This window comes from Gobius niger, assembly GCF_951799975.1.
Source record: "Gobius niger genome assembly, chromosome: 11".
In the NCBI taxonomy this organism is placed as follows: Eukaryota; Metazoa; Chordata; class Actinopteri; order Gobiiformes; family Gobiidae; genus Gobius; species Gobius niger.
The window spans coordinates 17,755,550-17,783,345 of record NC_136862.1 but is presented as its reverse complement, the minus strand read 5'-3'; the positions used below and the strand labels follow the sequence as shown (position 1 = coordinate 17,783,345).

The 27,796-nt window shown below is 41.0% G+C and overlaps 1 protein-coding gene across 4 annotated transcripts in view; it reads left to right on the top strand.

Moving 5' to 3' along the window:
• The first annotated feature begins 952 nt into the window (after positions 1 to 952).
• dlg4a (discs, large homolog 4a) overlaps positions 953 to 27,796 on the top strand; it is a 51,712-nt gene continuing 24,868 nt past the window's right edge. The window contains exon 1 of one of the 4 annotated variants that reach the window (XM_079565517.1): positions 953 to 1,364. In XM_079565517.1, coding sequence (XP_079421643.1) covers positions 1,335 to 1,364 — 30 coding nt within the window. In that variant the 5' untranslated portion in view covers positions 953 to 1,334. Of the gene's footprint in view, positions 1,365 to 13,407; positions 13,537 to 19,552; positions 19,938 to 27,796 lie in introns of those variants that run through there. The other 3 variants (XM_079565516.1, XM_079565515.1, XM_079565514.1) reach the window with 3 other exon arrangements.

The window sequence follows — 27,796 nt, the reverse complement described above, 5'->3', positions numbered from 1 at the left end:
TCACAGGATTATGCAATTTGGTTCAAAATGTTCTGAGGTGATGAGGATAATAATTCAATTGTATTATCGGGTATCTTTTGTTTAAATCGCATTTCTTAGGCTTTTCTGAAAGAGTAAGACACACAAACGGCGCTTATGTCACAAACCTAAGCTGCTCCACCACAGAGCTAAAACAATATAAAGGAGCCGCAGAATAACTCTGTATTTTACATGTTAAATATTGCCCTATTACTGCATTATAGAATGTGCCAGGACCCTGAGAAAATAACATGATCCCAAGCTCTATAGAGGGTGCACTTAGATCATTTTCATACTCAACAGAACCCTAAACATTTTAGTGTCAAACAAATAATAACACATTTCATAACTCAGTCTTGACACTCATTTGGCTTCTGCTGAGATGCAGTTGCCATGTTGTGACATAATCTGCATATGTAACTAGGGCCTATACAGCATCATCAAGCTTTTATTATTTGTAATATTGTTGTCTTGCCTTGCCTCCACACACCTCTAGCATTAGCCAAGTCCCCGCTCTTAAGTCAATCTTTAGCTAAACGCACACCGTACCACAACAACAAGCCTCTCCATTGCCATGGCAACAACTGCAGCACCATCGCTAAGGCAACAGCTGCAGAGTGCTACAACAAGCAAAAAAAAAAAAAAAAAAACTTCTTAATGCGCTTGGCTTTGGTTATTTCACCCCCTCATTTAGTGCGCGTAGTTCTTTGTGTGTCACTTTAACACCGTGACCCGTCGCTGCTGCTGCAATGATGTGTTTTTCTATAATGCATAGTAATTCACACTCTTCTGCGCGCATTTGCTCTCGGTCTGATTCCTTCTGTCTTCACGCACATGGACACCTCCTCCGCTGCCCCCATGCACCCTCCCCTCCTCTCCTCCTCTCATCCTCCTGCTGTATTTTTTCGTCTCCCACCATGACCCCATCTCCATTTCTCTCCATCCACATCGATCTTAATTCTACACATCCTTTCCGACCATTCAAAAAAAAAAAAGAAAAATCCCCCTTTTCTTAGCTCAATCTGAATTCCAGGACCAACTGCTCGCTCCGATCTCCTCTCTCTCTCGTTCCCTCTCGCTCTCTCTCTTCCTCCTCCCTCCCCCTCCCGTCATCTCTGCGTTCCCTCGCCGCTTCAGTTGTTAGTCAAAGGGAGAGGACCCAGCGCTAAGGCAGGCGAGGAGGGGTAAAAACGGGGCAGAACGGCGGCGGCAGGACCGGAGTGTGAGGGGGAGAGGGGTGCGGGGTCTCAGCCCTCGGTCGCCGGGGGTCGAGGGGGGTTGAGATACACCCCGAATCATTCCTTGCTCCGAGTACCATGGACTGCCTCTGCATTGTGACTACAAAGGTAAGCTACTACTGTCTTTCTGTCACCTGTCACTGCAAGCCGCCACCCCCCCCCCCCAAAAAAAAAGACACTGTTCTGATCTCGTGTCCGTATTTGGGACATTCTTCTGTCAGACTTTGATCCTTAGTAGTCAGTTGACCCATCTCCCACTCTTTCCGGTCATGCTTTGTGAGAGGGTGAGCTGCGTGGATGGACGTGGGGTGAAATCTGTGGTTGTTGGTTTGCGGGGGCTTTGTGCCATAGGAGAGAGAGCGATGGAGAAGAGACCACGGCGAGCACTGTGCATGCTAATGCATTTGAACTGCTTTGGACCTCGCCATATGCCCATGTGGACATCACACTTCAGCCTGTCGCTCACTCGGGCTCGCCTTGGGATTGTCAATGGGAATCAGAGCTGTACTGTACCTCCGATTGTAGAGAGATGGGGCGGTAATGCACTACAGTTGCCGGTGCACCTGAGTTCAGGAAGTAGTGGGCATGAATTAAAATGGCACAGGAGTATGCGCCGGAGCAGCTGTGTGGAGCGTGAGATTATTCCCACAATTGTGCTGAGGAGAAGAGTGCTGCTCTGGTGGCTTTTTTGCGTATTGCATGGGCCTAAATATATTCTTAACTGTGGCACATTACTTTCATTTGCTTATCAGGTGCTCAGTTTCCGTAGCAACGCGGTCGCTTAAACAGATAAAGTTAGACGAGGAAGAATCTCGATCTTCACACAGCGTTGATACAGTCAAGTCTACCATGATTTACCTCATGAATCAATAGTAGATGTAAGAGTCAGTAATCAAAGTGTGCCAAAATCAGAACACTGCTTAAAATGTTGGATTCAAATACTACTTAATTTAAAGTGATTAAGTGAAAATTACACTATAGCAAGATATAGGATACCACAAAGACTCACATCAATCAAAGTGTCAATTTCAGTTGTTGCAACCTGATAACCCTGTAGTTTAGGCCTCTAAAAACATGGAATGCATGTGACTCCTGTATAAGTTTAGCAGTTCATATTTTAGTCGTACCTTAAATGTAATGAGGTGTGGAAAATGTCCACTGAGAGCTGAATCTTGAATTTTAGTAATCAAACACCACATCTAATTGCCATAGTAATACTTGTCAGAAAAATCGCATTCAGGCAGTTTTCCACGATTGTGCAGGATTGGTGTTTTCTGACATTTCACATGTTGCAAACAGTGATAAACAAAGCAGCTATTCCACTAACGCATTGTGTAAAAGATTGGGATATTTATCAGGTAAATGTGAGCAGATCTGAAGCCTTGGGACATTAGTCTTTGTGCATTCTAGTTACCTTGAGTGGGTGAGTCAGAGCTGAAAAGTGCCCACATTAAGTGGCAGACCACAGTTGCACTCAGTGGAAAGTTGCATAAACCCGCACATCTCCAAGTGAGAGGAGACTTACTGTAAAGCCGCCGATGAGACGCTGGTGTTTGCCAAGAGATTGTGAGGCAGATGGTCACTTTATGAGAGGCTCCATGAGTTTCTTCACACTATTATATTCAACCGTGAGGAGAATACTGTAGTTTAGCATTGTCCAATTTAAAATGGTCAAATAAGTATCTAATATCAAATGAAACAATATCTTATATTTTGCCAGAAAGTGGTCTCATAATGTGCACTTCAGAACAGTAGGTGGCGATGTGCAAATGTTCTGTCAATGCCACTGACTCACGACAAAGAAGAAGGCTTGTCCCTGTTGTTTTGTACAGGTGCTGATTTCGGGCGCAGTTTTTGTGTTTTTGAAGCTACAGACTTAAAGCATAAAGCACTTTGACCAGCAGGGGCATGAAATAATATTGACCCATTAATTATGATAAGCACTGACTCACAGGATTCAGATAGACAGAAGGCTTTAGGTGTAAAAATGACACCTTACATGATATCATTATCAGCTAATATAAGCCTTATAACATTACACTGTATTTTTATGCAGTGTGGGATTGAAGATTTTAAATTTAGCATTAACGTAGAAATACACTTTTTCCCGGCGAAAGGCAACTACTTCGACATTAGCCAAGAAGATAAAACATCTTAAGTGATACACTACATGCTAAAATATCTCCACTGGTTTAGATTTACACTAACTGGGAACTCGGCGCAGTCGTGAGTGTTTTACATGAGTAGGAGACAACGCCCCCCCGTTGGCTAATAAGCTCCCCTATAGTGCAAAAATAAGATGAATTGACTTAACAAATTATTGTTTTCGCTCCTGAACTGACATAATATTATGCAATGCTAGTAAAAAAACTGTTGAAGTGACTCTCCACAAATTGTTTGAGAAAAATATTACAAATTTGGAAGTGCCCCCAGAGTTTCAGTCCGTGGGGGGATAAACTGCTCTTTAATACAGTCTCAGCAGTTTGAGCAGTCACAGTCACACAGATATATATCAATGCACTTACAACTTTGTTTGAACAGCAGGATAAACATTACTGTCTGTACTTATTTCATTCGTGTTATTTTTGTCTACTTTACACTGTTTTCCTTGAATGCACTGATGCACTGTCAACCATCATGTTGTGTTCTGTTTGTAACCTCAGTTTGCTTTAGAGGAAGGCTCTTTATACCAAAACAAATGTAGCAAAAATTGACAAGGTCAAGCTTAGATGCAATGGAAAACAACAAAGTCCTGTGAAATGTATCTTATTTTAGCAAAAGAAAGTTATCAAACTAAAATGAGAGAAAGCTCATTTCCCTAATGTACTGCATTATCTCCAAAAGAACAATTATGTATTCTAATCAGTGTGATCTGTTTTCACATCAGTAAAATACAATTTGATATTGTTAATGGTAAAATGTTAATGATGTTTGGTCGTATCGTTTTGGTTTCACACCAACTATTACTTGGCTTGTCTTGCTCTGAGGTGGTGAATGGAAAAAATATACTTTCAGAGGGAAAATGGCAACAGTGATACAGACAGAGCACAAAAAAAAATAGTTTGGGAAAAGTACCTCAGCCTTGAGCACAGTACTTAGAGCTGATTGGCTCAAGTACCACTTATTTTAGCTAAGCACAAAACAGGCTCAGAGAAAGGTTAACACAATAATTTGGGGTGTTTTTATGTCAATGCTCAGTATCATAACTTAGTATCACCTAGTTGCTGTTGTTGTTAGCGCTTGTTGTTGTCCATAAACCAAAACCCCCATTCCCCACCCACAGCAATGCTGCTATAGTCATCAGCTTGAACCGCTGTCAGCACAGTCTCAAACAAGACAAGTCGGAATAACTCGCAAGCTCAACCAAAACAGAGTTCAGGGATGTTGTTTGGGGAAATATCTTCCTGTGTGGCATAAACACAGTGGCAGAGGTAAGAGGGGATGTGGCGGCAGTACGGCAGAGAGGAGAGTGCATTTTTACAGCATGAATGGTTTAACATGTGACTGGTTGAGAAGCTCAGTAACTAAATGTGCTTCTCCTATCTTCCCAAATTTGTCAACATTCCCATCAAAATGAGGCCTTCCAGTTTGTCTTGTCCTCCTGACTGTTCTTTGCTCTTTTCTTATACTCCTTGATTATCTCCTTGGCCCTGTCGTCACCCACTCGTTCCACTCCTCTGCTCTCCCATTTCCAATTTGCTCTTTCCACATTTTTGTCCTCCCAGCCTCCTTCACCTCTGTAATCCTCAGCTTGGGCCGCTTTGCCTTTATCGCTCCCTTTTTCTACCCCATTTTCTACTCCTCCGGTCTCTATCTTCTTCCCCCTTCCTCCTCAGCACTTTCCAGGCTTCCCTAGTTAGTGCTCCTTCAAATAAATTATACATTTGACACGTTGTAGTTGGAGTCGGCAGTTGCACGTGCACATTACTGCTCTGCTTTCATGCAGGGCGCCCAACAAGGACACTGCCACCTCCTTCTGAGTCCATTTGAGACTGTGAAGTCCGCATTTCAACATGTATAAATATTGATAAGTGAGTGTGCAGTACACTATATGTTCAGTGAGTCTTGCTTTCAGATGGAGATGTCGTTTGGCTCGGTTAAACAAGTGTCCGCTCGTCGTACCATGTCATTGGGTGTATTTGTGAGCTGTACTGTACTGCGCTGTGGGGTAGGATTAGGGATCAAGTGGAGAGCTCAAATGATCCGGGCCCAAGGGCACGAGCGGCCGTCCGTCGATGGGGCCCTGAATGCGCCACACAGATACTGATCCTGCCCAGTGGCTCCCAGGGCACACACTGCTGAGCAGAGCCACTCCTGAAGCGGCAAGTCTTGCTATGAGCTCGGGCTGCATGATGTGAAGAAAGAAAATGCTATTTGATCACTGTTGAATATGGTGATAATATTATTGTGATATTTTGAGGTATTATATACAGTTGTGCTCAAAAGTTTACATACAGTGGGAGGAAAAAGTGAGTACACCGTTTGGAATTTCTCACACATTCTGCTTAAATTTGTTATAAAATGTGGTCAGATCTTCAACAAAATCAAAAGAATGAATAAACAGTGTCTGCTTAAACTAATACCACCCAAACATTTACATTTTATCATATTTTTATTGGCCATAACATGTATATAGGAGAGCGTGGAATAAGTGAGTACACCGCCTGAACTGCAGCAGTTTTGTAAAGAAGAATGGTCCAAGATTCATCCTGATCGTGAGCGTCTAATCTGCAACAACAGAAAAGCAGTTATTGCTGCAAAAGAGGGATCAGCCAGCCATTTAATACAGGGGTTCACTTACTCATTCCACGCTGTTGTGAAAGTCTTAGGTTTTTCTGCAAAATATCTTTGAATTTTTTTTTTCTATTGATAGCACGTTGTCCAGTCACTGAGGCAACAAAACAACCCCACACAATGATTCTCTTGCACCAGACTTCCCCCTACAGTGGGGATAGGGTTTTGAGTTTTGTGTGCTGATCCGTTTTTCCTCCACACATGACGTTGTGTGTTCCGCCCAAACAACTCAAACTTTAGTTTGCGAAAGAGCTCTTGGATGATCCACTGCACTACTGGAAAAATATACTGTGGACTGATTAACCCAAAGTTGGATGGTTTTGAGGAAAAAGCACATCAACATCAAAACAGGGAAAAGCGCCATACTTTTCCCTGATGTGTGGTGCAGGGAAAATCATGGTGTGGGGCTGTTTTGTTGCCTCAGGGCCTGGACAACATGCTATCATCAATGGAAACATTTTTTTCAAAGATATTTTGCACGGGGCGACGGTGGCACAGATGGTAGAGCGGGTCGTCTCGTCATCGGAAGGTCGGGGGTTCGAATCCCACCTCCTGAAAGTGCACACGGTCGTTGTGTCCTTGGGCAAGACACTTCACCCACATTGCCCCCAGTGTCTGCGTGCGTTGGTGTATGAATGAGAGTATGAATGGGTGAGTGGATCCTTGCTGTAAAGCACTTTGAGTGCCTAATGTAGGTGGAAAAGCGCTGTATAAGTTGAGTCCATTTACCATTCACCATTCACAACAGCATGTGAATATGTGAGTACACCCTTGTATTAAATAGTTGGCTGATCCTTCTTTTGCAGCAATAACTGCTTTTCTGTAGTTGCAGATTAGACATTCACAACGATCAGGATGAATCTTGGACTCTTTACAAAACTACAGTTCAGTGAGATTCAGGTGGTATACTCACTTATTCCACACTCTCCTGTGAATGTTTACATGTTATGGCCAAAAAAATATGATAAAATGTTAATATTTGGGTGATATTAATTCAAGCAGACACTGTTTATTCATTCTTATGATTTTGATCAGACCACATTTAGCAACCAATTTAGGCAGAGATGTGAGAAATTCCAAATGGTGTACTTGCTTTTCCTTCCCACTGTACACTTGCATAATTTTTTCAAAAATTTTTTTCCAGTTTTTTCAAAGAATATGAAAGATAACGCAAACAGTTTTTTGTTTCACTCAAAGTTAGTTGTTTCACCATAAATGGCTTCACACAACCACTGAGTTTGCCATTTTTAAACCATAATGAAAAAAGAAAGTACCAAAATGACCCTGATCAAAAGTTTACATACCCCAGTTTTTAATACCGTGTATTTCCCCATTTAACATCAATGACAGCTTGGAGTCTTTTGTGGTAGTTGTGGATTAAGTTCTTTATTTTTCCTGACAGTAAAGCAGACCATTCTTCTTGGCAAAAAGCCTCCAATTTGTATATAAGTTCCTGGGCTGTCTTGCCTGAACTGCACGTTTGAGCTCTCTCCAAAATGGTTCAATGATATTGAGGTCAGGAGACTGAGATGGCCACTAACGGGACCTTGACTTTATTCTGCTGGAGCGAACCAGCTCCATATTTCACAGTAGGCACCATTCCTACTGTGAAATATGGAAGTCAAAAAAGTCTTGGCAGAAAAAAAATCTAAAAGTCTGCCAGGTACATTTTTCAGCACAACTGTACATACATATATATATCTATATAAATAATCTGTTATTTAGAAACTGTCAACATCTCCACTCAACACAGGCTAAATCAGGAGATAAAGACTCAATTAGGATTCAAAATCACACTTAAATCTAGACATGTAAAACTGTAAATCTTTGTCATATACAGTATAGGCACTACACCAGATTTTCTTTTGTCTTTTATTCCAGCCCAAGGATTGACACTTCCATTGTATTGACACTTCCGGTAGAGTGCTGTGTAAACACACATGTGTGGGAAAAATGCATGTGCATTATATATAAAGCATTTAAATACATTTTATGAGCTTGCAGGCAAGTTTCCCAGTTTCTGGGAAAGTGACCCTACAAATTGTGAAATATGTTCTTCACTATCCCCTGTAAGAGAACCGGGATGCTACAAACGCTTTAGGAAAGTTAGGAATGAGAATGAAAACAAATACAGGGCCATAAGTCTCTTGTTATATAGACGGAAGTAAATTAGGAAAATCAAAACAAAAATGTAGCTTTTTAAGTTACCATGTGTTTTGTTTTAGACTATTTTAAATGTGCATCTCTCAGTTTGAAGGAAGGCCTCTATGATTTTGTGATTTACTGTGGCTTCTCACAACATGGATGTTGTGTCGGCTAACAATTTGGTAACAAGAAATTGGCTGTAATTTATATTGTATAGCTAATCTATTTAATTAAAGGAACAGGCCACCGTTTTTACATACTGAGATATGTTCTTACCTGAGCTTAGATGAGTTGATACGTACCTGTCTGATCTTTACGCGTGCGCTCACACAAACAGAACACGGACGGTGTTAGCCAAAGCCTCTCCTCCTCTCCTCTATGGGGCCAAACGGGAGTGAAGTTAGAAGCGACCAAGCTCTTCCACGTTTCCCCTATTCAAATACGGTTACGTGAGTAGTTACATGATCCAAGGCTAGTTACACAAATTAAAACATGTTGATTTTCTAAGCGGATAAAAAAGGGAACTATATTGTAAGGCGTAATAATACCTTAGGAGCACTTTGACTTTACTGCGCGGACGTCGCAATGCTTCTGGTGTGATTACGCCTTACAATGTAGTACCCCTTTTTATCTGTTTAATTTTGTGTGACTATACTTGGATCAACTACTCATGTAACTGTATTTAAATAGAGGAAACATGGATGAGCTTGGTCGCTTCTAACTTCACTCCTGTTTGGCCCCATAGAGGAGAGGACTGTTTTGCGTGACTGAGCGCACGCGTAAAGACCAGACAGGTACGTATCAACTCATCTAAGCTCAGGTGAGAACATACCGCAGTATGGAAAAACAGTGGCCTATTTTAAGTAAAATAATTCACGACAAGGACATCATGATTTTAGCTAAATCTGTATATTATGTGTATTTCTGAAAAGCTTTACGATTATGCTTTTAAGTCAAGATTCAGTTGACAGAGCACATTTAGAAATAGTGTCATTTTAAAGTAGATTAATACAAGAATCACATGCTTTTTAAACATGTTTGTAGACGTGAATACTAAAGTACTAGCCGTTTTTATTAGTAATTAGTAGTTTATAAGTAGGTGACTTGGATATTGCAACCATTTACAGTAAACTGCCACTAAAAACCTAAAACCACTTAAAAATGTCAGTTTGTTTCACTGTTCTGTAACTGTACAAGTAAAATTCAAGCTAAATTCTTCCCCGTTTTCACGACAGGATCTATATTTTTGCAGGTAATTCGGCTTCGGTTTTGTTTCTTTTTAGGTACATATTGCAGCAGTCACCCACACAGTCCAGAGCTTCACACCTACAGGAGCAGACGAAACTGTTCACTGATCGCGTAATAAAGCGTCTTCGCGGAGAGGCGTCTTGTATCGGCTGAACAGGAAGTAGCAGCGCCTGTCAATATTCAAAGTGCCTCATTGATTGTCATTAATCCTGCAGTGAAATTGAGCTCAATCTGTGTTAGAAAGTTGCTCGTCATGGTTTCAGAAGAATAAGTTGGACCACCGTGAACACGTTTGATCTAAAAATGTACCAAAACTGTTCACATATTTGACTATTTGTAAACCCACACGCCGACTGTCAACTATAGAGCAAACACACACAACGCAATCTGTGCATCACTTCTTTTTATGCTTTTGTGAAGCTATGAGTAATGCCTGCTCTTCTTTTCTATATTACCTTGAACATTCAGTTACTAATGCATTAAGAATTCAGTACATCATGCTGAGGACCGACCCACACGTCACATGAGCTCGTAAGCATACTCTCCTTTTTGTCCTGTATTTGGTCATTCTTCACCTTTTTACCAGGGTGAAATAGACAGTGAGCCATGCTTAAAGCCTGTGTTATTTAATTTTAGTGTTTTGGCTGTCAGCATCACTATCCATCCTGAAATTGTCCATATGACAGGTGACAGATTAGATCCATCATGGGATATTTGGGCTGGAGACTTAGCCACCGCACACAGAGGGAGGAAGCTAATGGGGAAACATGAGCTGTCCATGGTGGGCCAGATACAGCACACTATATGACATACTCCAATTAAAAGAGGACGAGATGTATATTTAGCAATGTCTTATCAAATAAGAGGGACCTGTATCAACAGAAGCTACATCACTGCTGTAGAGTGCACTAAACAGTCTGAGTGTTATGTAATTACACTGTGTCGTCTTGTGAGTGGGCTGGGCAGGGTAGAACCGTAAAAGGAGTTGACGGGAGCAGGAAGTGAAATGACGAGGAGTGCAGCTCTATCATTGATATGAATAGTACCTGCGTTAGCCTTGCAAATAGGTGCACATTTTCTTACACCAGCTGCTGAGGTAATGTTTTCATACAATGACATCTTGTGGCATGTAGATAAACTACAGTCTGAAAATGATCTGGATCAAGTTTGGTCTATCTTCAGGTCTCAGCAGCTGGATGTGCATTGACAGTACACAGCGACACTGGCCTGGGCAGTTCTTTTCATACAGCTGTGTTGCCTGAGGTCAAGGCCTTCATATTTAGTAGTGAGAGTCTCAGTTATTCATGAGCAGGGCCTCGTCATATGTCCAACATAATGAATGTCATTTTCAGCTGATGTGCAAACCCTTGATTGAGAGAAAGCACGAGTCCATATTGTCCTGTGAGTCTTTCAACTTGAACGCTTCACCTTGTGGTGACATTTACGGCTCCAAACTGTTTTGAATGAAAGCCACTACAAAACTAATGACATCATGGGTTCAACCTCATACTCCACTCAGTGATGTACAGGCACATTTGTGCCATTTATTTGTCTCTGACTTTGTATCTTCATGTTCCTCTTATAGGTGATGTCAGTTGCCTAGCAACCGAGCAATCAGGGCCCGATTGTTGCCATGACAACATGGCAGGGGTATCATCACGGAGAGAATAGAGATGAAAGAAGGGAGGGAGAGCAGATAAGGAGAGATAGAGCTGCCATTGAGGGCTGTGCTGAAGAGAAGCCCACAGAGCAGCAGCTAGAGCAGGTAGGAGGATGACCTCTGGTAGGCGGCTGCACTGCTCATGAACGCGCAGAATAGAATTAATGCGGCCTCTTATGTGGCTGCATGAGAGCGGCACACAGTGTTTGACACTATCAGAGCTTCACTACGGTGCTACAGCTGTTTTTACTCACGGCATAAAAACAGATCTAAAGATCAGGACTGAGGTGTCTGTGTCATTTCCAACAGCTGACAGACAGTGCAGTTCAGCGCTACAGCGGATCAGAGCACTTGCACTCGCACAGGCATCACCTATAGGCCCAACAACACACACTTACTGTATCACATGTGTCACCCTCACTGACTGGAGCACACACTGTGAGTGCTGCTCTTATGCTATAATATGATGCTGCATTTCATGTTTCGGGATGAAGTTGCTGCATTTTAAATCTTGTTGAGTCCTTTGGAAAAGAAAGTATCTTTGAGCGTCTGATTAATGACTAACATACTATAAATTCACAACAACAGTTCTTTGTGAATATGAAAGTGCGCATAACTTTTACAGCTTCATAGAAGAATTCACTGACAAGGGCAGTGATTCATCTGTTATGAATAGTGACAGAAGTAAAGTAGGTATTATTTGCATTGAGGAAGGGAGGAATCAAAATGTCACACCTGACAAGCTAATATGAGTCACATTTTGAAAATGTATAATAGTATAAAAGCAAAGTTTTAGCCACTTATTTCAGGAGGCAAGCTTTAAATTTGTCAGATAAAACTTCAAAAATGTTTATGATAGTAAGATGCTGAGAGGTAATTATCCAGGGGTGTCAACCGGTGTGGGGGGTAACAGATAAGTTGCTCTGGGGCCTTAAGTCCAGCCCATGAAGGAGGTGGAGCACATTATTCTTATTATTTTTTCAATTATGAGTGACAGACTCTAAGTTTATACCTAAAATCTGCTTTATTGCAATGTTTTATAGCCCGATATCACAGGGCTGCACAAACATTAAAACAGTAAGACACATGTAATAAATGTTCCAACAAATATAATCACACAATATTGAGTTTCTGAAAAGAGTGGATAAAGAGATTAGTGAGTGAACAAGCCCAAAAGGTGGACATGTTGTTTCAGTTTGTGAGAGGACTAATATCTAAAATCTGAAGGAAAAAGAAAAACTGCAGCGAATGGTACTGTAGTTGGGTTGAATGAAGGTCTGTGGGTCAGTGTGAAACCTTCTTACCCAGGGCCCGAGCAGGTCTATCAGTGGCCTTGATTTTACCACTGATATCTCCCACAGCTAACCCTCTCATCACTGACAACCATCGACTGTAAAATGTTACTGACAGGCATTAAATGGATCAGGGTTTTGTTGGCATCAGCCGCCTGTGAGATATGGCTCTGCACTTCTCATCATCACTGTCAGATCCTAGTCACAACAGCAATATTTCCTTGTTTAGTGAGAAATTTGTACACGTAAAAACACGGGGCCAAGCCAAAAATACAAAGCAGAATCAATTTGTTATCTATCAACAAAAAAGTCCATGTTACCACTTTTTAGTATGAACAATAAATAGGAAAAATGTATTTGAAAATTGGCATATGATATTGTGAGGGTATAAATTGCTATTTTCTTCTTCAAAAACAAAAGGTAAAATGAAAAATAAATGGCTCCAATCAACCATGGCTCAAAACTGGATTAACACTTTCATTTAAGCTTTTACTAATGAGGCGTCTCTGTTTTGTTGTCTGAAGCCACTAAGACACTTCTTCTCAGATGGACTTATTACATGTGGGTAATGTGTGTCTCTTACTAGCGCTAGGCTACATTACATAATAGTAGTAGAGGAGTCCATGGCGGACTGTTCTCACTCATCACAGAATAGACCTGAGGCAGATCTGTTGACGCGCAGACACTGTGCTGGATGATCTGGCGTCGCGTTGATCTGATTATGGGAAAATAAATGTGAAGTATAGGTTTTATTGTCAGTGTGAACGACTGCGTCCCTCCCCTCCCTCCGCCGCTTCACTCAGCCCCACTGACAACCATATTTTATGAGTCACTGCTATGAGCGCTCTGCTAGTGCTATGTGTTTAGACCCCTGCCTTTAAAATCAGCACATATCCAGCACCAACAACTGTGGCTTCCAGGATAACGCCCCCCCCCCCCTCCCGCCACCTCAACCCCACCACCCACCCCCTCCCTGTTTTTGATCCCCCCCCCCACCCCTTCCCCTGCCTAGCTCCCCTCGCTGTCTGGTGCTCCCCATCCCTGTGCTCCTCTACTGCGGGTGTCTGTCGGGGAGGCTGTGTTTTGCTATCTCTCGCTAATGAAGGGCCGCACTAAGCTCCCTTCTCTCTGCCCGTGTGTGGTAGGTACATGCACCGCGCTGGTTGTGTCTGCGTCTCGATGTTATTCCCTCTCGTTTTTGCATGCTAGCTCCAGGTTCGCTAAAGCTTGTGACTGCTACTGTAGGGCAGCTTCGTCTTCCCCAGCGCAGATCACACAGATGCTCACGGATTGGGCAGAGGCGACGCGTGCTTGTTGAGGTATTTTATTTGGTGCTTTCCCGTGGTGAACCCAAAAGGAGCTGTGACTTAATGTGGCCTGTACATGTGGTGTGCATGTGCCCGTAAGTATGTTGAGGCATACTGCAATAAGGAAACTCCAAAGACTTGTTGATTACTGACTATAGGTCCCTTGTGGAAACAGAAAGGCAGAAACTACTGAAATCAAGTATGAACAGTATGTTACTTTTAGAGCCCAGCAGCAGGACACCAGTGTTGTCTTGTGTAGACGTGGATCACAATGACCGTGGCTCTGTTCAGATTCATAGAGCCTGGGTCAGAGGATGCAAAGTAAGCCTCCCAGACTATAAATACTAATTCCAATAACAATGTTATTAATATGAGAACAGGTGCTTATTGTCCAAACACTAGGGATGAGCAACTAATCACAATTGAAACAAAACTAACAATTTAAAGGTTGCACAGTCGAGAGAATAATTATTCAGGTATTATAAAGTTCAAATTGCTTAGTTCATATTGTGTCCTTATGCTCCTGAATGGGTTAAAGATCTGCTTTGTCAACAAATTATTATACAACAATATTATAATACTTTCCCTCAAGCTCCTGCAGCCCTAGTCCAGATGCAACAAGTAAATATAGTGTCCCTGTTTTTAAGTAGACAAATGACTCATAATGTTATCAGTGGAGTTCCCTTCTCTAAAGGTCATATTGTTATAGTGGCTCTGGTTTGACTATAATCATTTCTATTGATCATTCTTTTAAAATCAATAGTATTCAAAGAGTCCTTCAAGTAACAGACTGGACAGTAACCCTTTCCTTTCCAAAACATATCCTGTACAATGTGGCAGGAGACTCCGTAACAGGCTTTCAGGGGTTTTTGTTTGATAGAAATTTTATCATTTGCAAATGGGACAAAAATGTGTCTGTGTTTAATGAAATATAAACATTTTTGATAAAAAGAATAGGTGAAAAGTTCAAAGTAGGTTGTATGGAAACGATGTGCCCTATAAAATAATCAGATATGATTGAATATGAACTCAAAAGCTGATTTTACATAAAGTGACTCGTAACAACAGCAATATTACCACAAAATGTTAATTTGTCAAGAGAAGACTGTGTTGATGGGCAACAATGTTAGTTAGCTTTAGACCCTCTTAAATGTGTTCCTCTACCTCAGAGCTGTTAAATTAGTTAATAATAAATGTACTAGACTTTGATGACATTTTCTACAAATTGTTCATAAGACTTGGCTAAATCAGGCGGCAGTCCGCCGGGGTGACAGCACAAGGCCTCTGCCTTTCTGCTGTCTTTGTCAAAGGTGTAGCACATGGACTGGTGATCCATCTACAGTCTTAGCTGTGGGCAAACACTACACACATGACACAACAAGTGCTGTGTGTAGTAACGTATGGTACATTCAAAGCTTTATGCACCATGTTCTCCAGAAGGCTGTATGGAGGGACCAGGGGAACAGTTGGTGATCCTCTATAGGTCTTACACAGAGCACAGGTGGTGAAGGCCGTTCAGAGCCTGGTTTTCCTCAGTGTGGGAGGATGCGAACAGCAGTGACAGAGGAAGGCAAATACAAGCAGACCAGTGGCTGCTGAGATCATCTTCAATAAATATCCAACATGCTATGTTAGATATCTAACATGCTATGGACTTTTGCAACAGTCCATAATGAATCACAACAGTTTCAATAGTTGCTGTATATTTTTGCTGTGATGACATGATGTAAGAACAAGCATAAACTCTTCTGTCTGATGGCATGTTGAGTTTTATATTCTGTAGGCCAGCTGCATGTTGTTTTAAGATAATAAAAGCTTTGTTGGAGCAGGCTAAACATGGCGCTGGAGCCATAGATGAGATGTCTCAGGTTGATAGTGGCGTAAATACTATAATTCTCACCTCAGGTATTTTCCTGTGAGTGGAGCCGAGGCGGGCTCAGCCTCAGGAGATTCCCACTTGTTTGCATGTTAGTGTATTGAGCTTCAGCGCCGCGGGAGGCTGGAGGAGGCTAAAGACCTGGAGCTGTTTGTGGAAAAGTGATCCAAAGTGTCTCTCTAAATTTAGCTAACTTACTGCTTGGATCTATATTTAGACTGCTGCCGCTCCAAGTGATATGTGTTTTATAAAGACAGTTTAATGTAGTGCTAAAATAAACTAAGCGGCTGGCACATGTGGCCAGGTTCAGAGTCTGCTGCTGCAGTGAGCAGAGCCAGCTCAGTTTGGTCTCAGAGGATCTGTGTGGGGAAACACTGGCATGTGTTCTCTGGTGTCACATGTCCGTAGTGGCAGGAGGCACCTGCTCAGAGTGGACAAACAGCCCTGACAAAGGCATTTATCTGTGAGAAATGGTGACCAGAACAATGTTGGCATGTGGACCGTTTGTTGGGATCTGCCACCCCCTGCAGATGTTGTCATGGAAACACTCAGGCCCTTTTGGGGTGCTCTCTCTCTCTCTGTTTCACACAATGCAGCATTGGGATGTTAATGCTGGAAAACCACAGCTCAGGCTTCCATATGACGCCCACACTTACATAATGCTGAGAGGAAAGGGGATGCCACCTACAGTATATGATCGCCATGGAGATCATCATCATCACCATCATCAAACGATTACATGAGCTGCATAAAGTATTTATTTTGAATGCACACTTACAGCCATAATGACCACCTTCATAAATTACAGTAGCTACAGCATATGACTTGATCAGTCTTTTAAACCAAGTGTCCTTTACATCTTGCGTCTTTGTGTCCATTAAAAGGGCTATATATTATTATTATTATTATTATTATTATTATTATTATTATTATTATTATTATTATTATTAACTAGTATCCCAGTCTTTTTTCTCCCAGCATCCAAGTTCTCTCCGTGGACCTTAGAATATTAGCAGAGTTCATTTCATAGACAGAGCCCTCCTGAGGATGTGCACTGTGCCCAGGAGGGTTGTGTTTTTGGAGTTCATGGATGTGGATGTTGCCTGGTATTTGTTCTATATATTTATTCATTCATTCCCTATATGATGGTTCCAAGGTCTCCCACAGTCACTGGAATAGTTGATGTTTTAAGTCCCCACCCTCTCTCAACCTCAGTTTCAAGATCTTTATTTTTGCTGATCTTCTCTGAAGTTTTGACAGAGGTTTTGATGTCAAGAGGCACAGCCATGTCTATGAGGAGACAGATTTTCTCCTTCTTATTCTTCAGCACTATGTCAGGCCTATTTGCTGCAAACTTCCGGTCTGTGAGGATTGGCATGTCCCACAGAACAGGGATGTGATCATTTTCATCAACAGTCTTAGGTTCACGCTCATACCATTTTCCTTATATAATACCATAATACCATGCTCATACCATTATTCCTTCCTATAATCTTAGCCAATTCAGGGCATCCAGTAACAAGGTGGTCAATGGTTTCATTGAATTTTCCACACAATCTACACAGTGAGCTTGTGTTTGGATCTTTGATCATTTCATGTCGGTGCCACCGTGTGAGGAGAGATTGATCTTGCGCAGCTAAGAGGAAGCCTTCAGTCTCTGCTTAAGGGCCAGCACTGGTAGGTTTTTTGCTAGTCTACGTCAGCCTGGTTTACTCTTTGGGGAAACTTGCCATGGATTTTTTTGTTTCCCATTTTGACCTCAGTTGCTGGAGTGCTTGTTGTTTTGCTTTGGTACTTGTTCGACGAGCAAATATTATTATTATTATTATTATTATTATTATTATTATTATTATTATTATTATTATTAGTAGTAGTAGTAGTAGTAGTAGTAGTAGTAGTAGTAGTAGTAGTAGTAGTAGTAGTAGTATTATTAGTATTAGTATTATTATTAGTATTATTATTGGCATCTCATTGTTAACTATAGCAGGCCACGGAGTCTTGCTCAGGGACACAACAACAACAACAACATTAATAGTAATAATAAATAAACCTTGGCTTTGGCCACTCCCACAAATCACTGACTCAAACGCTACATTCACACAGGCAAAGTGGGTGAGGTAATATGCACCGGCAGGAGCCAGGATCTGAACCACCGTCCTTCCAATCATAAGACAACTCGCTCCTCCATCTGAGCCACTGTCGTAGAGCTACTGAGCTGTAATTATTTCACTTTTTTTCCTTTGTCTTTAAATAGATAATTTATCAAACAACTAGGCGCAGTAGCTATAGAAACTGAGTAGGGGATACAAGTGCTAAAAACAACTTCACACATCTATGTAATTATTATACCACAGTGTTGTTCGCCAAAAAGTAACGATAATGATCTGCCAAAAACATTTGTACATGAGTTCAGTTAACTTAAGATAAAGATGTGAACACAAGATAATAGACAATTACTGTAGCAACTATTTTAGCGACAGGCATGCTCACACCTTTACATAAGTAGCAAGGAGCATTTGAAAGCCTTTTAGGATAGTTATTACCATTAGCATAGTTATTACCATTGACCTTACTAGGATCCTTGACTAAAGAATGTTCACCACACCATGTCCACTATATTAATACTTGTAAACCAACAAGAGACAATGCAACAACAAGTGTTTTTTTTTGAGTGCCGGGACAGTCTCCACGTGACTTTTCTCAACTCTCTTACAGTAGATGAGTTTCCTTTACTTGTCATGCATCTGCCGCCTCCTCTCTCTGCCTCTCTCCTGAAAACCCACATCAGCTGGGACATCCCTTGCTCTCTCAAAGGGTTGAATGTTTTTTTTTTTTTTTTTTTACTGCTGAATTTGGAGCAGTTTCCCTGTTCGATTTTACGCTGACATCACCGAGAACGCCGCAGTCAGCCCTGAGATGAATGCACAATATTTAAATGTGTCCTACCTGGTTCTCTCACTCCACCCAGTGGGCTAGGCATGTCAGCACAACACCACGGCAGCAGCAGTCATCTGAAGGAGAGGCATTTTGGATATTTACACGTTTACAAGATTTGGGCCAGTGTCGTTTATAGTTTATTCCAATTTTCAATTTGAGATAATAACTCAAAGAACATATATATCATGTATGCCATATTGAAGAATTATGCAGTGAGGGAAAGTTCATATATCTCACACATAGTTTGATTTTATGCCAGTTGTATCTGTGTTAACCCTATATTTCATTTTAGAGAGCTACTTAATTCACTCACAAAAAAACATACTATGTTGAAGAATATACTATATTAAAACAATGCAGACAAATGTTCTGTACTGGGTTGTACAGATGGGCATTTCACCTCTCAGCAGCTTCTCTCTCTGCAAACAGAGGGCCAGGACATATCTCATCAATGCTAAATTAACGCCGTACAAATGACAACTTGAGAATCTTTGTCTAGTACAATGGCAAGCTCCTGTACGACTGAGAACACACAATAATATGCTTGAAACATGCTTTAACAGCTGTTTATGTAGGCATGAGGCATTTTTTAGCCACTTATTGAAATATTGCAGCAACCCCAAACAGCTGACCAGGGCTTGCAACAGTAACTGGGGCACTGATGGACGACAGTGAGATTCAGCTCAATCAGCAGTGCATCTTGTTGCCTTCAGTTGTGTGTTCAGCACCTTGGACAGCACCTCTGCATTACGGCTCTACTCCGACAGGGGGCGTGCTTGTCATGCAGCAACAAGAGAGAGGCTGAGAGCAGAGGAGAAGAGAGGGTGATCACTAAAACATTTAAATATTTTGCTACTTTTGGATCTACGGTCAACTGCGTCTACAGAGACTGACACATACTAGTCTCTAGTCAAAACAAATATCCATGTTATCCACTCGTCTCCATGGTTTTAGAGTGGGCAACTGTCAGGACTTTACGTCCTTTACGTCCTCGCTGGAAGAGGGAGAGAGGGGAGAGAGAGGACGGGCACACTGTGAGTAATGTTGCCAGTGTAGCGTCGAAGGGCAATATGGCAATGTATGGCGGCACACGGCTGTAGAAAAACATGCATGGATTTAAAAGGAGCATAGACCGAGCTGTTGCTAAACGTACCTTTCCGCTCCATCGGACATCTATCCGGCTTCCCACCGGCATCACTGACCGAGTGCACGCCGCGCTCAGCCGCCGCTTTCCCGAGTGTCCTTTGACTTCGATTGACCGGTGGATTTCCTTTGACCCAGGACGAATCCGTGGTCTGGTGCTCTTTTAGCTAGTTACTGATGTCTCTGCCTATCAAGAACTTGAAGTGTCTCTCTCCGGTCATGTGCCAGTGCAAGCTCATCTGCAGTAACCGGACATTGTCGCTCATGTTCGGGTGTAAGGTAAGCTCCATGAGCGCGCGAATCTCTGCTGTAAATGTCTGCGTTTAACGAGCAGGGCCATGTGACAGTTTTCGCGCCCTTCGCCTTTCTGGTGCCGCTTTGACCCGCCCTTTTGTAATTACTCATCGTAATTAGCCTGATTGCTTACGCTACACCTGGCTCTCATGTCCCTCTGCTTCAGGTAGAAGAGGTTTATTCATCTCAAAGCGCCTCTTGATCGTCCTAAATCACGCTGATTTCCTGAATGTGTGTGGCTCGCTTCTATTTACACTCTCCAGGTGCCCTGGCTGGTGTGTTGGACTCTAATATATTAGGAAGCATTGACTAACAATCTCCATGCTGCTCAGTTTGAGGGTGTGAACATATGGCGGTCACATACTCTAGGTTAGAGGTTGGGGTGCTTACATGTTGTTTTGCATCCTGCATGCCATGGTTTTGACCTTGGAAAATACACTTTTTCCCCCTGCTCAAGGCCACTTACACATAAGCCTATGTTTATCCAGCATACAGTAGTTAAACTGTGCACTGCAATGGAGGCTTAATGCTGAAACCAATATGAAGAGACACTGCTGCTTGTGCCTTCAAAATGTACTCTTAATCAAAACAGTAACCCAGTACCCATTATCAATATCTTTACTCTTATCAACACTGTAATATGTTCATATTCTATGGGTAGCCTGTGCCTTGTTTCATATGGACATGGAGTCATATGATCAATACGCATTTTTTTCTCTTTTAATCTGCGCTGATAAAGATCCTTGTATAGGCGTCCCTCTTTAATAAAGGACTTTTAATCTATTTTAGGGGCGTCTATGTTTTCTGCATTTCACTGTCCTCATCCTTGAAAAGCACCTGATGTTTTTACTTTTTCACTACCCAGTTTTATCTGATGTCAAATCAGTAAGACCGGACTATTGTTTGTTTCTGGTCAGCTATTGTTTTCACTACCTCCAAATTACATTCTGTTTAAAAAAGAAAAAACAACAACATTGTATTACAAAATGTAGAAATTCGACGAAGAGCTTTGGAAATTTTATACATTTTATCTACAATGTATTTATTTAATATTATTATTAATTGCTAGTATGCAAACATTAGACTACAAAAACACGACATACATACGTTTAGCCTATACACAGTATTTTTGATATTACACACTGTTTGGAAAAGACATGCTCGTCCAAAGAAGTAGAGCAATACTTTAGTTCAATGCTAATTTAAGGAGGAATGCTTACAAGTTAAAACTGAATTGGTATTAAAGTAAGAATTGAGCACGGAAATGGGATAAATAATATTTTGCCTCTGACTGTGCAGGCTTTATATGATTATTATAATATTATGCGTTATTTTCTCACATTTTAAAATCTCATTGAGGAAGACTGTTTGATTTGTTATCTTACTTGTCAATTACCCACTGACTAGACAGATTTCTATATTTATTATGTGCTGGTGAAGTGAACGTGTGGGTTTGAGTTGCTGCACGGTGGTCCCGCTGAGCCAAGCACAGAGTTGTACTATAGCACGCTGTTGCTAATATCCCATGTGCGCCTACTCCCCGCTAGTTCCTGGCGCGCACTGTATCATCCTCCAGATCTCCATATGACACACAATGGCTTCCTTGTCAACGATATTCAAACAGTCTGCCCCCACATCCCGGTCGCTTTACATTCATCACCACTAACAGGGACATGCCAACCCACGGCTAATATTCAGACCAAAATGAGTGTATTAACTCAATGAAATTCACTGCTGCTGTGTTGGCTGTGTGAAATATGGCGTCGCTCTTTATTGGCAAGTGTGTATTGAAAGTATTCACAAGCTTCTATCATTGTTTCCCATGTTTGTAAGCTTCTATCATTGCATTCATTGTGTAGAGCAATGGTTCCAAATCTTTTCTGTTCATTTATTTATGAGTACCCCCTACCTCGACAGTCCTTCCAAGATCTTTCCAATGTATGTGACAAAACTCAGATTTCTTAGTATTGTGTTCATAATGGAGCGAAAATACTCTCAAATTCAACCCTTTACTGAAAGCGTTATTAAAATGTACTTATATTTGAAGACAATATTGAAAAACAAGTTAGTTTCACCTTCTTTTTTTTATATGAAATAATTCCAAGTACCCAAGGCCCAGAGGACTGTTTTACATCATGTTTTCCTGATGCATTTCTTTCCATTTGTGTTGGGAATAGCAGAACACTGTTTTTATCTTTTACTTTGTCCTTACTCTGTGACCTGCAAACCCAGGTTAGACTAGGGCTGAACGACACGGACAAAATTTCATATCTCACTATTCATGCCAGATATGTTGATATCGTCAAGATACGATATAACTATGCAAAAAGTATTTAACTAGATCAGTATGAACATCTCAATTTGAGCACAATAATTCAAATTTTAGTTGTTTTGACTAGTTAAGAAGTTGTTGGGCATTTGTCCTAGATTATTTCACTTGTTCTGAGATGTTTCTGACTCGTTTCAATACATTTCGTCCTTATTTCAGGTCATTTTCTTTGCCAATGGGGTAAGAAAATTGTTCTTATCTCATTGGCAATTTTACTTTCTTATTTCAAGCGAGATTTACCTTAGAACTGGTCTGAAATGTCCTCAAACAAGCAAAGTAAACTTGGTCCGATCAGGAAAAGTGTCTGAATGAGTGAAAACCGCTCAAAACAAGATACATTTCCTCAATTCAAGTCATTTAAGCCAATGCTTGATTTTTACTTTTTGTAGTGTGGGTTAGGAGAAAACCAAGCATTTTTCAGAAAAATAGAAGCATAATACAAAAGAGTGCAGTTTTATTGATGAAAATCTACATCGTTTTATATGTTGCTTTTTTGATTTTAATATTTTGAATGTTCATATCACGATATCAATACAATAACGCTATATTTTGCTTTTACGATGTTGATGTCTTGAAAGTTCATATCTCAATATCGATACGATGACGATATGTCTTTCAGCCCCAGTTTAGACCTCCACCTCCGTGTCCTGGCATGCAAGTTACTTTATTCTTGTGTTACTTTAGGAATTCATTATTCTGTCTTCTCTCAAATGCCAAAACTTGGATGTTTCTTGATTTTAAAAAGCAAATCTGATCATTATCACAGGAGTATCCTACGGGTATATTTTCTAAACATGTGCAGCCTTCATCATCTGTACTGTTGACACAAAATGGCACGTTTTTGTAAATGTTTTATGCATAATAGCTGTCCACTTTCATGTGCTATTGTATGCAAAGGCCCTCCAGTCCTTCGCTCATTGTTAAGTCTTAATTAAATCGGTCTTTATGGACACATTTAGAAGAAGTGCACTTCAATGCGCTCTTTATACAAAGTGCTCATCGATGGCCTCGCAGCGTTTAACGAGGCCTCCCTTAAGTTTCCCTTTACGCTCTGCTACCCTGTGCCTATATTGACGGATGTGTAAAGTTGCAGAGGGCCGTGTGCTTTAAAAGGGGAATAGAGCAATAATGTAATTAATGATTTATGACTCTGAGATCAGTGAGCCTTCATCTCACTGTCTGGATGGGTGACCTCAGCCCCTGGATTGATCCTCAAACGTCTTTACTGGAAAAAGGACAGGAAGACGAGCCGCTCTCTGTCAGCCGCTCCCTCAGTTGGGCAGCGGCGCAGAAAATGCTGGAAGAAAGGTGACATTAAAGTTAAAACGGTTCTCGGGAAATGTGCTCAGTGTTTAGAAGTAATGTTGTTTCCTTGTAATATAAAGCTCTCATTGAGAATCATTGAGAACAGAGTGTGTCGCAACTATTTATCCTGAATGTTCTGCGTCAGATATTTGAGAAGGATGAATAGGTGCCTGTGTGTATTTGTATTTATATATTTTTTGCAAATGTCATCAGCAAAATGAAATCTGCATATAATTTTTCTGGAAGTGTTGCCTAGTTACAGTGTTAAACTGTAAGGTGGGCACATCAACACTGCAGCTTACACCAGTAGATGGTTTAAATCAATAGAGGTGCGTTATGCTCACAAGAGTAGGATTACACACATCCATAATCACTCAACTGTTCTCTCTGACGCGCAACAAAACACCAAACTCACAATCCACACCAGGAGTGCACTTGGCTCTATGCACCGTTGACATTTGCTTGCGGAATAAAAAATAGGATATCGTACAAAATCTTGTATTTAGTCTTTAGGTGAATCACAATCTGAGGAGACATTGTGATTCAGGTCTTTTTATGATCGAAAAGCAGACACAAAGGGTGTCTACTTCTCCCTTCTACGCACCCCTCCTATTTGTCTCATCATTCTCTGAGCGAGTGATCGGTGCATAAAATCAGCCAATCATAGTCGAGTGTGAACCCTCAGGTTAAGAACACGGCTTTATTTACCTTTTAAAGGCAACATAAAGCTACTGTGTACACGAAGCATGATAAAAATCTACATCGACATCTGGGCTCTTTGTTTTGTGATTGTGATTTATTTATTTTATTTGTACTTTACTAATACAGGAGACTATCAGCATCTGCCCTTAACCATGGCCACGGTGCATGTGCTTACTTAAACTTTTCATCATCTGTCTCACTTACGGAGTTAGAAGTTTAATATCACCCTGACCTCGTGGTATTGGGGTTTGTAAATGGCAGATTCGACTGTCAAAACACCTCCGCATGTTTGTGCGCCGCTCTCCAAGAAAATATAACAAAGCGGCTAATTTATCACTTAGCGCTGGACAAGCGTTTGAGGCAGGGCAGCTGGAGGGCTCGGCTGGGGTTAATGGCACAAGCGGCAGAACAAGTGCAACATACATAAAAGTATGAACTCAGCATAAAAACGTGCACGCTTTGTGTGAGCAGCGGGGGGAGGGCCTCAAACGATCACTGGGCCGTATAAGGGGGAAAACAAACAGGCTTTCTGTTTGTTTCTTAATAAATCAAAAGTGAATGTGTTTAGGCAGGTATCAGGGCTGTTCTTCACTGTCAAGCTCCTGTAATAACTTGCAGCGTTGCGGAGTTTTGACGCGAAGAGGAATGCGGTCTGTCCCTGAGATGAATCGCCTATCTCTGTAGATCTGTCTTGTCTGTTTGACCATTAGGGTAAACTGCAATCCGACGTGCCTGACAAAATACCTGCGATGTTCTTAATCATAATTAAAACACAAACACCCGTTAAGTCAGAGGAATTGTTTTTAGTGTGGCCATAAGTTGGTCTAAAGCTTGTGTAACTGGTCTCATGCATTTCTAAATCTGCAGGAAGATGATATTCGTTTTCAGGGGCATCTCGGGATTTGGAAGGGTTTGACTGTAGAATAACATGTCATATTCATCATTGTGGAGCTGTTTCTGCCAGACCTTACTATTGGAACGACTGAGAGAGAGAAGTCGAGTTCATATATAGGAATTTGAGGTTTGTCGACCTCTTTACATAAATCCACTTTTTCCACTCGAGACTGTTTTAGAGCTGTATTGAGCTCAGAGCGCCGCGAAGCTCTGTGTCTGATCCTTTGTGAATTAACAGGGATTATCGCTGTGAGAATGTAATCCAAAAGAACATATAGGAGGAAAACTTGGGTAGATCCACTAACATTGTGACAATTTCATTTCTTCATCGCCGGGCTTTTTCCAGATTTGTATTAGTTCATATTAGACGTACATGCTAGAATTTAAAACGCTACTTCAGATTTCTCCTCTGTCTATTAAGATGTTTTGAGAAATTAAGTGGTGTAGATCAGGGAGCTGAAATGATGTCGGTCTTATAACGTCAAATGTAAACGGCACAACAACAAAACAAACTGTAGCCGGTGGGATTTATAACATAAAACCATCTAACCTATAGTTTAGACCTCTACAAACAGTAATCCGCCAACAAGTGGTTCACATCAGCATTACTTCACATCAGCGCAAAATGCAATACTTGTCAGAGCTGTGAAGTACCCAGAGCCCAGGCTGAAGTTAGCGCTGGCACAACATAAGTGAGTTTTCTCTTTGGTGGGTTTTATTATTGAGTGTTGGGCAGCAGTGATTATGAAAAGCCAAATGAGAAAAGTGTTGCGTCATGGGCTGGTTCTTGACAGGAAATTTTGAAGAAGCAACAATGAACAAACAATTCATTTTGAAATATAAGTTGAGAGTTCACAAATCGGTATGTGATGTCCTCAGCAAACAGCAAAATATCCCGTTTCCTCTTCAAAGGGTCATATGATGTATAAAAGCCGCATTTTGTTTTGAACTCTACAAACATGTGCAATTCTCGTATTTGCTTTTCAGTCTTCTCAAAATGTATTGCTCCGGCAGGTTTTTAAAATGTGCTTTGTGAACTGAATCATCTTTTTCCAAGTCGAAATCTAATTGCAAATAATCTGGGGGGAAAATGCACTGAATTAGATTTCCCAAGTTGGTCAGTTCTTGTTCACACAGTACAATATATTTAAAACATTTTAAAGCTTTATGTTGGCGCTCCAGGATAATTATGCTGTAAGTTTACCCTGTTAGTGCTCTTATTAGGGATGCACCGATCCGACACTGGTAACGGATATCGGAGCCGATACTGGAAAAAATACGATGTCGGGTATCGGCTACAAATATCCGATACTGAACCGATACCAGTTTTGGCTCTCAATGCCTTAAAAGCACAACTTTTAGCACCTAAATCTAAGTGAATATGGGCACGCTGTTATTGCTCAAAATGCCGCGGTTAGCATCAGTATGCTAATGCTAGTGGGTGCATGCTAATGCTAACAGAAACTAATCAAGGCTGGCTCAGAAACTATGATAGAAATACCTAAAGAAGCCTAATACAATAAAATAACCACTGCTGAAGCCAAGTGTTTGTATTTTAGTTTAAGAAATAACTGATCTAACATATAATGATCAGATCACTTGATGTGAGTTGTTTATATTAATGTAACCTAAAGCCCGTCATATACACAAGGATATTCAGTGTAGAAAAGTCCAGTGATCCTTAAAGGAATAGGCCACCGTTCTTACATACTGAGATATGTTCTTACCTTAGCTTTGACGAGTTCTTTAGGACCTGTCTGGTCTTCACCCGTGCCTTCAGTCACGTAAACACAGCGCAGACGGCGTTAGCATTTAGCCTCTCCCCCTCTCAACTATAGCTCCAAAACAGGTGAAGATAGAAGCTACCAAGCTCTTCCACGTTTTCCCTATTTAAATATGGTTACGTGAAGTGTTACACTACAAAGTATAATTACACAAAATTAAACAATGTGGATTTTCTAAGCGGATAAAAGGGGGAACTATATTGTAAGGCGTAATAATACCAGGAGTAGTTCGAAATCCGCACAGTAATCTTCACTTTACTGCACAGTAATCTTCACTTTACTGTCCGGATGCCAAACTACTCCTGGTATTATTACGCCTTACATTATAGTTCCCCCTTTTATCCGTTTAGAAAATTCAAATTGTTTAATTTTGTGTAATTATACTTTGTAGTGAAACACTTCACGTAACCATATTTAAATAGGGAAAACGTGGAAGAGCTTGGTAGCTTCTATCTTGACCAGTTTTGGAGCTATAGAGGAGAGAGGGAGAGGCTAAATGCTAACGCCGTCTGCGCTGTGTTTATGTGACTGAAGGCACGGGTGAAGATCAGACAGGTCCTAAAGAACTCGTCAAAGCTAAGGTAAGAACATATCTCAGTATGTAAAAACTGTGGCCTATTCCTTTAAGCTTGTTTAATGCTCATCCATTAGTTTATCAATAGATATATTTGATAATTGATCTGTAACATCATGACAATAAAATATTACTTTATTGATCTTAAAATGGAGAAACGAGTCAATACAATTTTTCACTCAGAAAAAGCCACTTTTAAGAAAGTCTCTTGGTATTGGAAAATATCGGAGATCGGCAGATACTCAAAGCCCAGTAT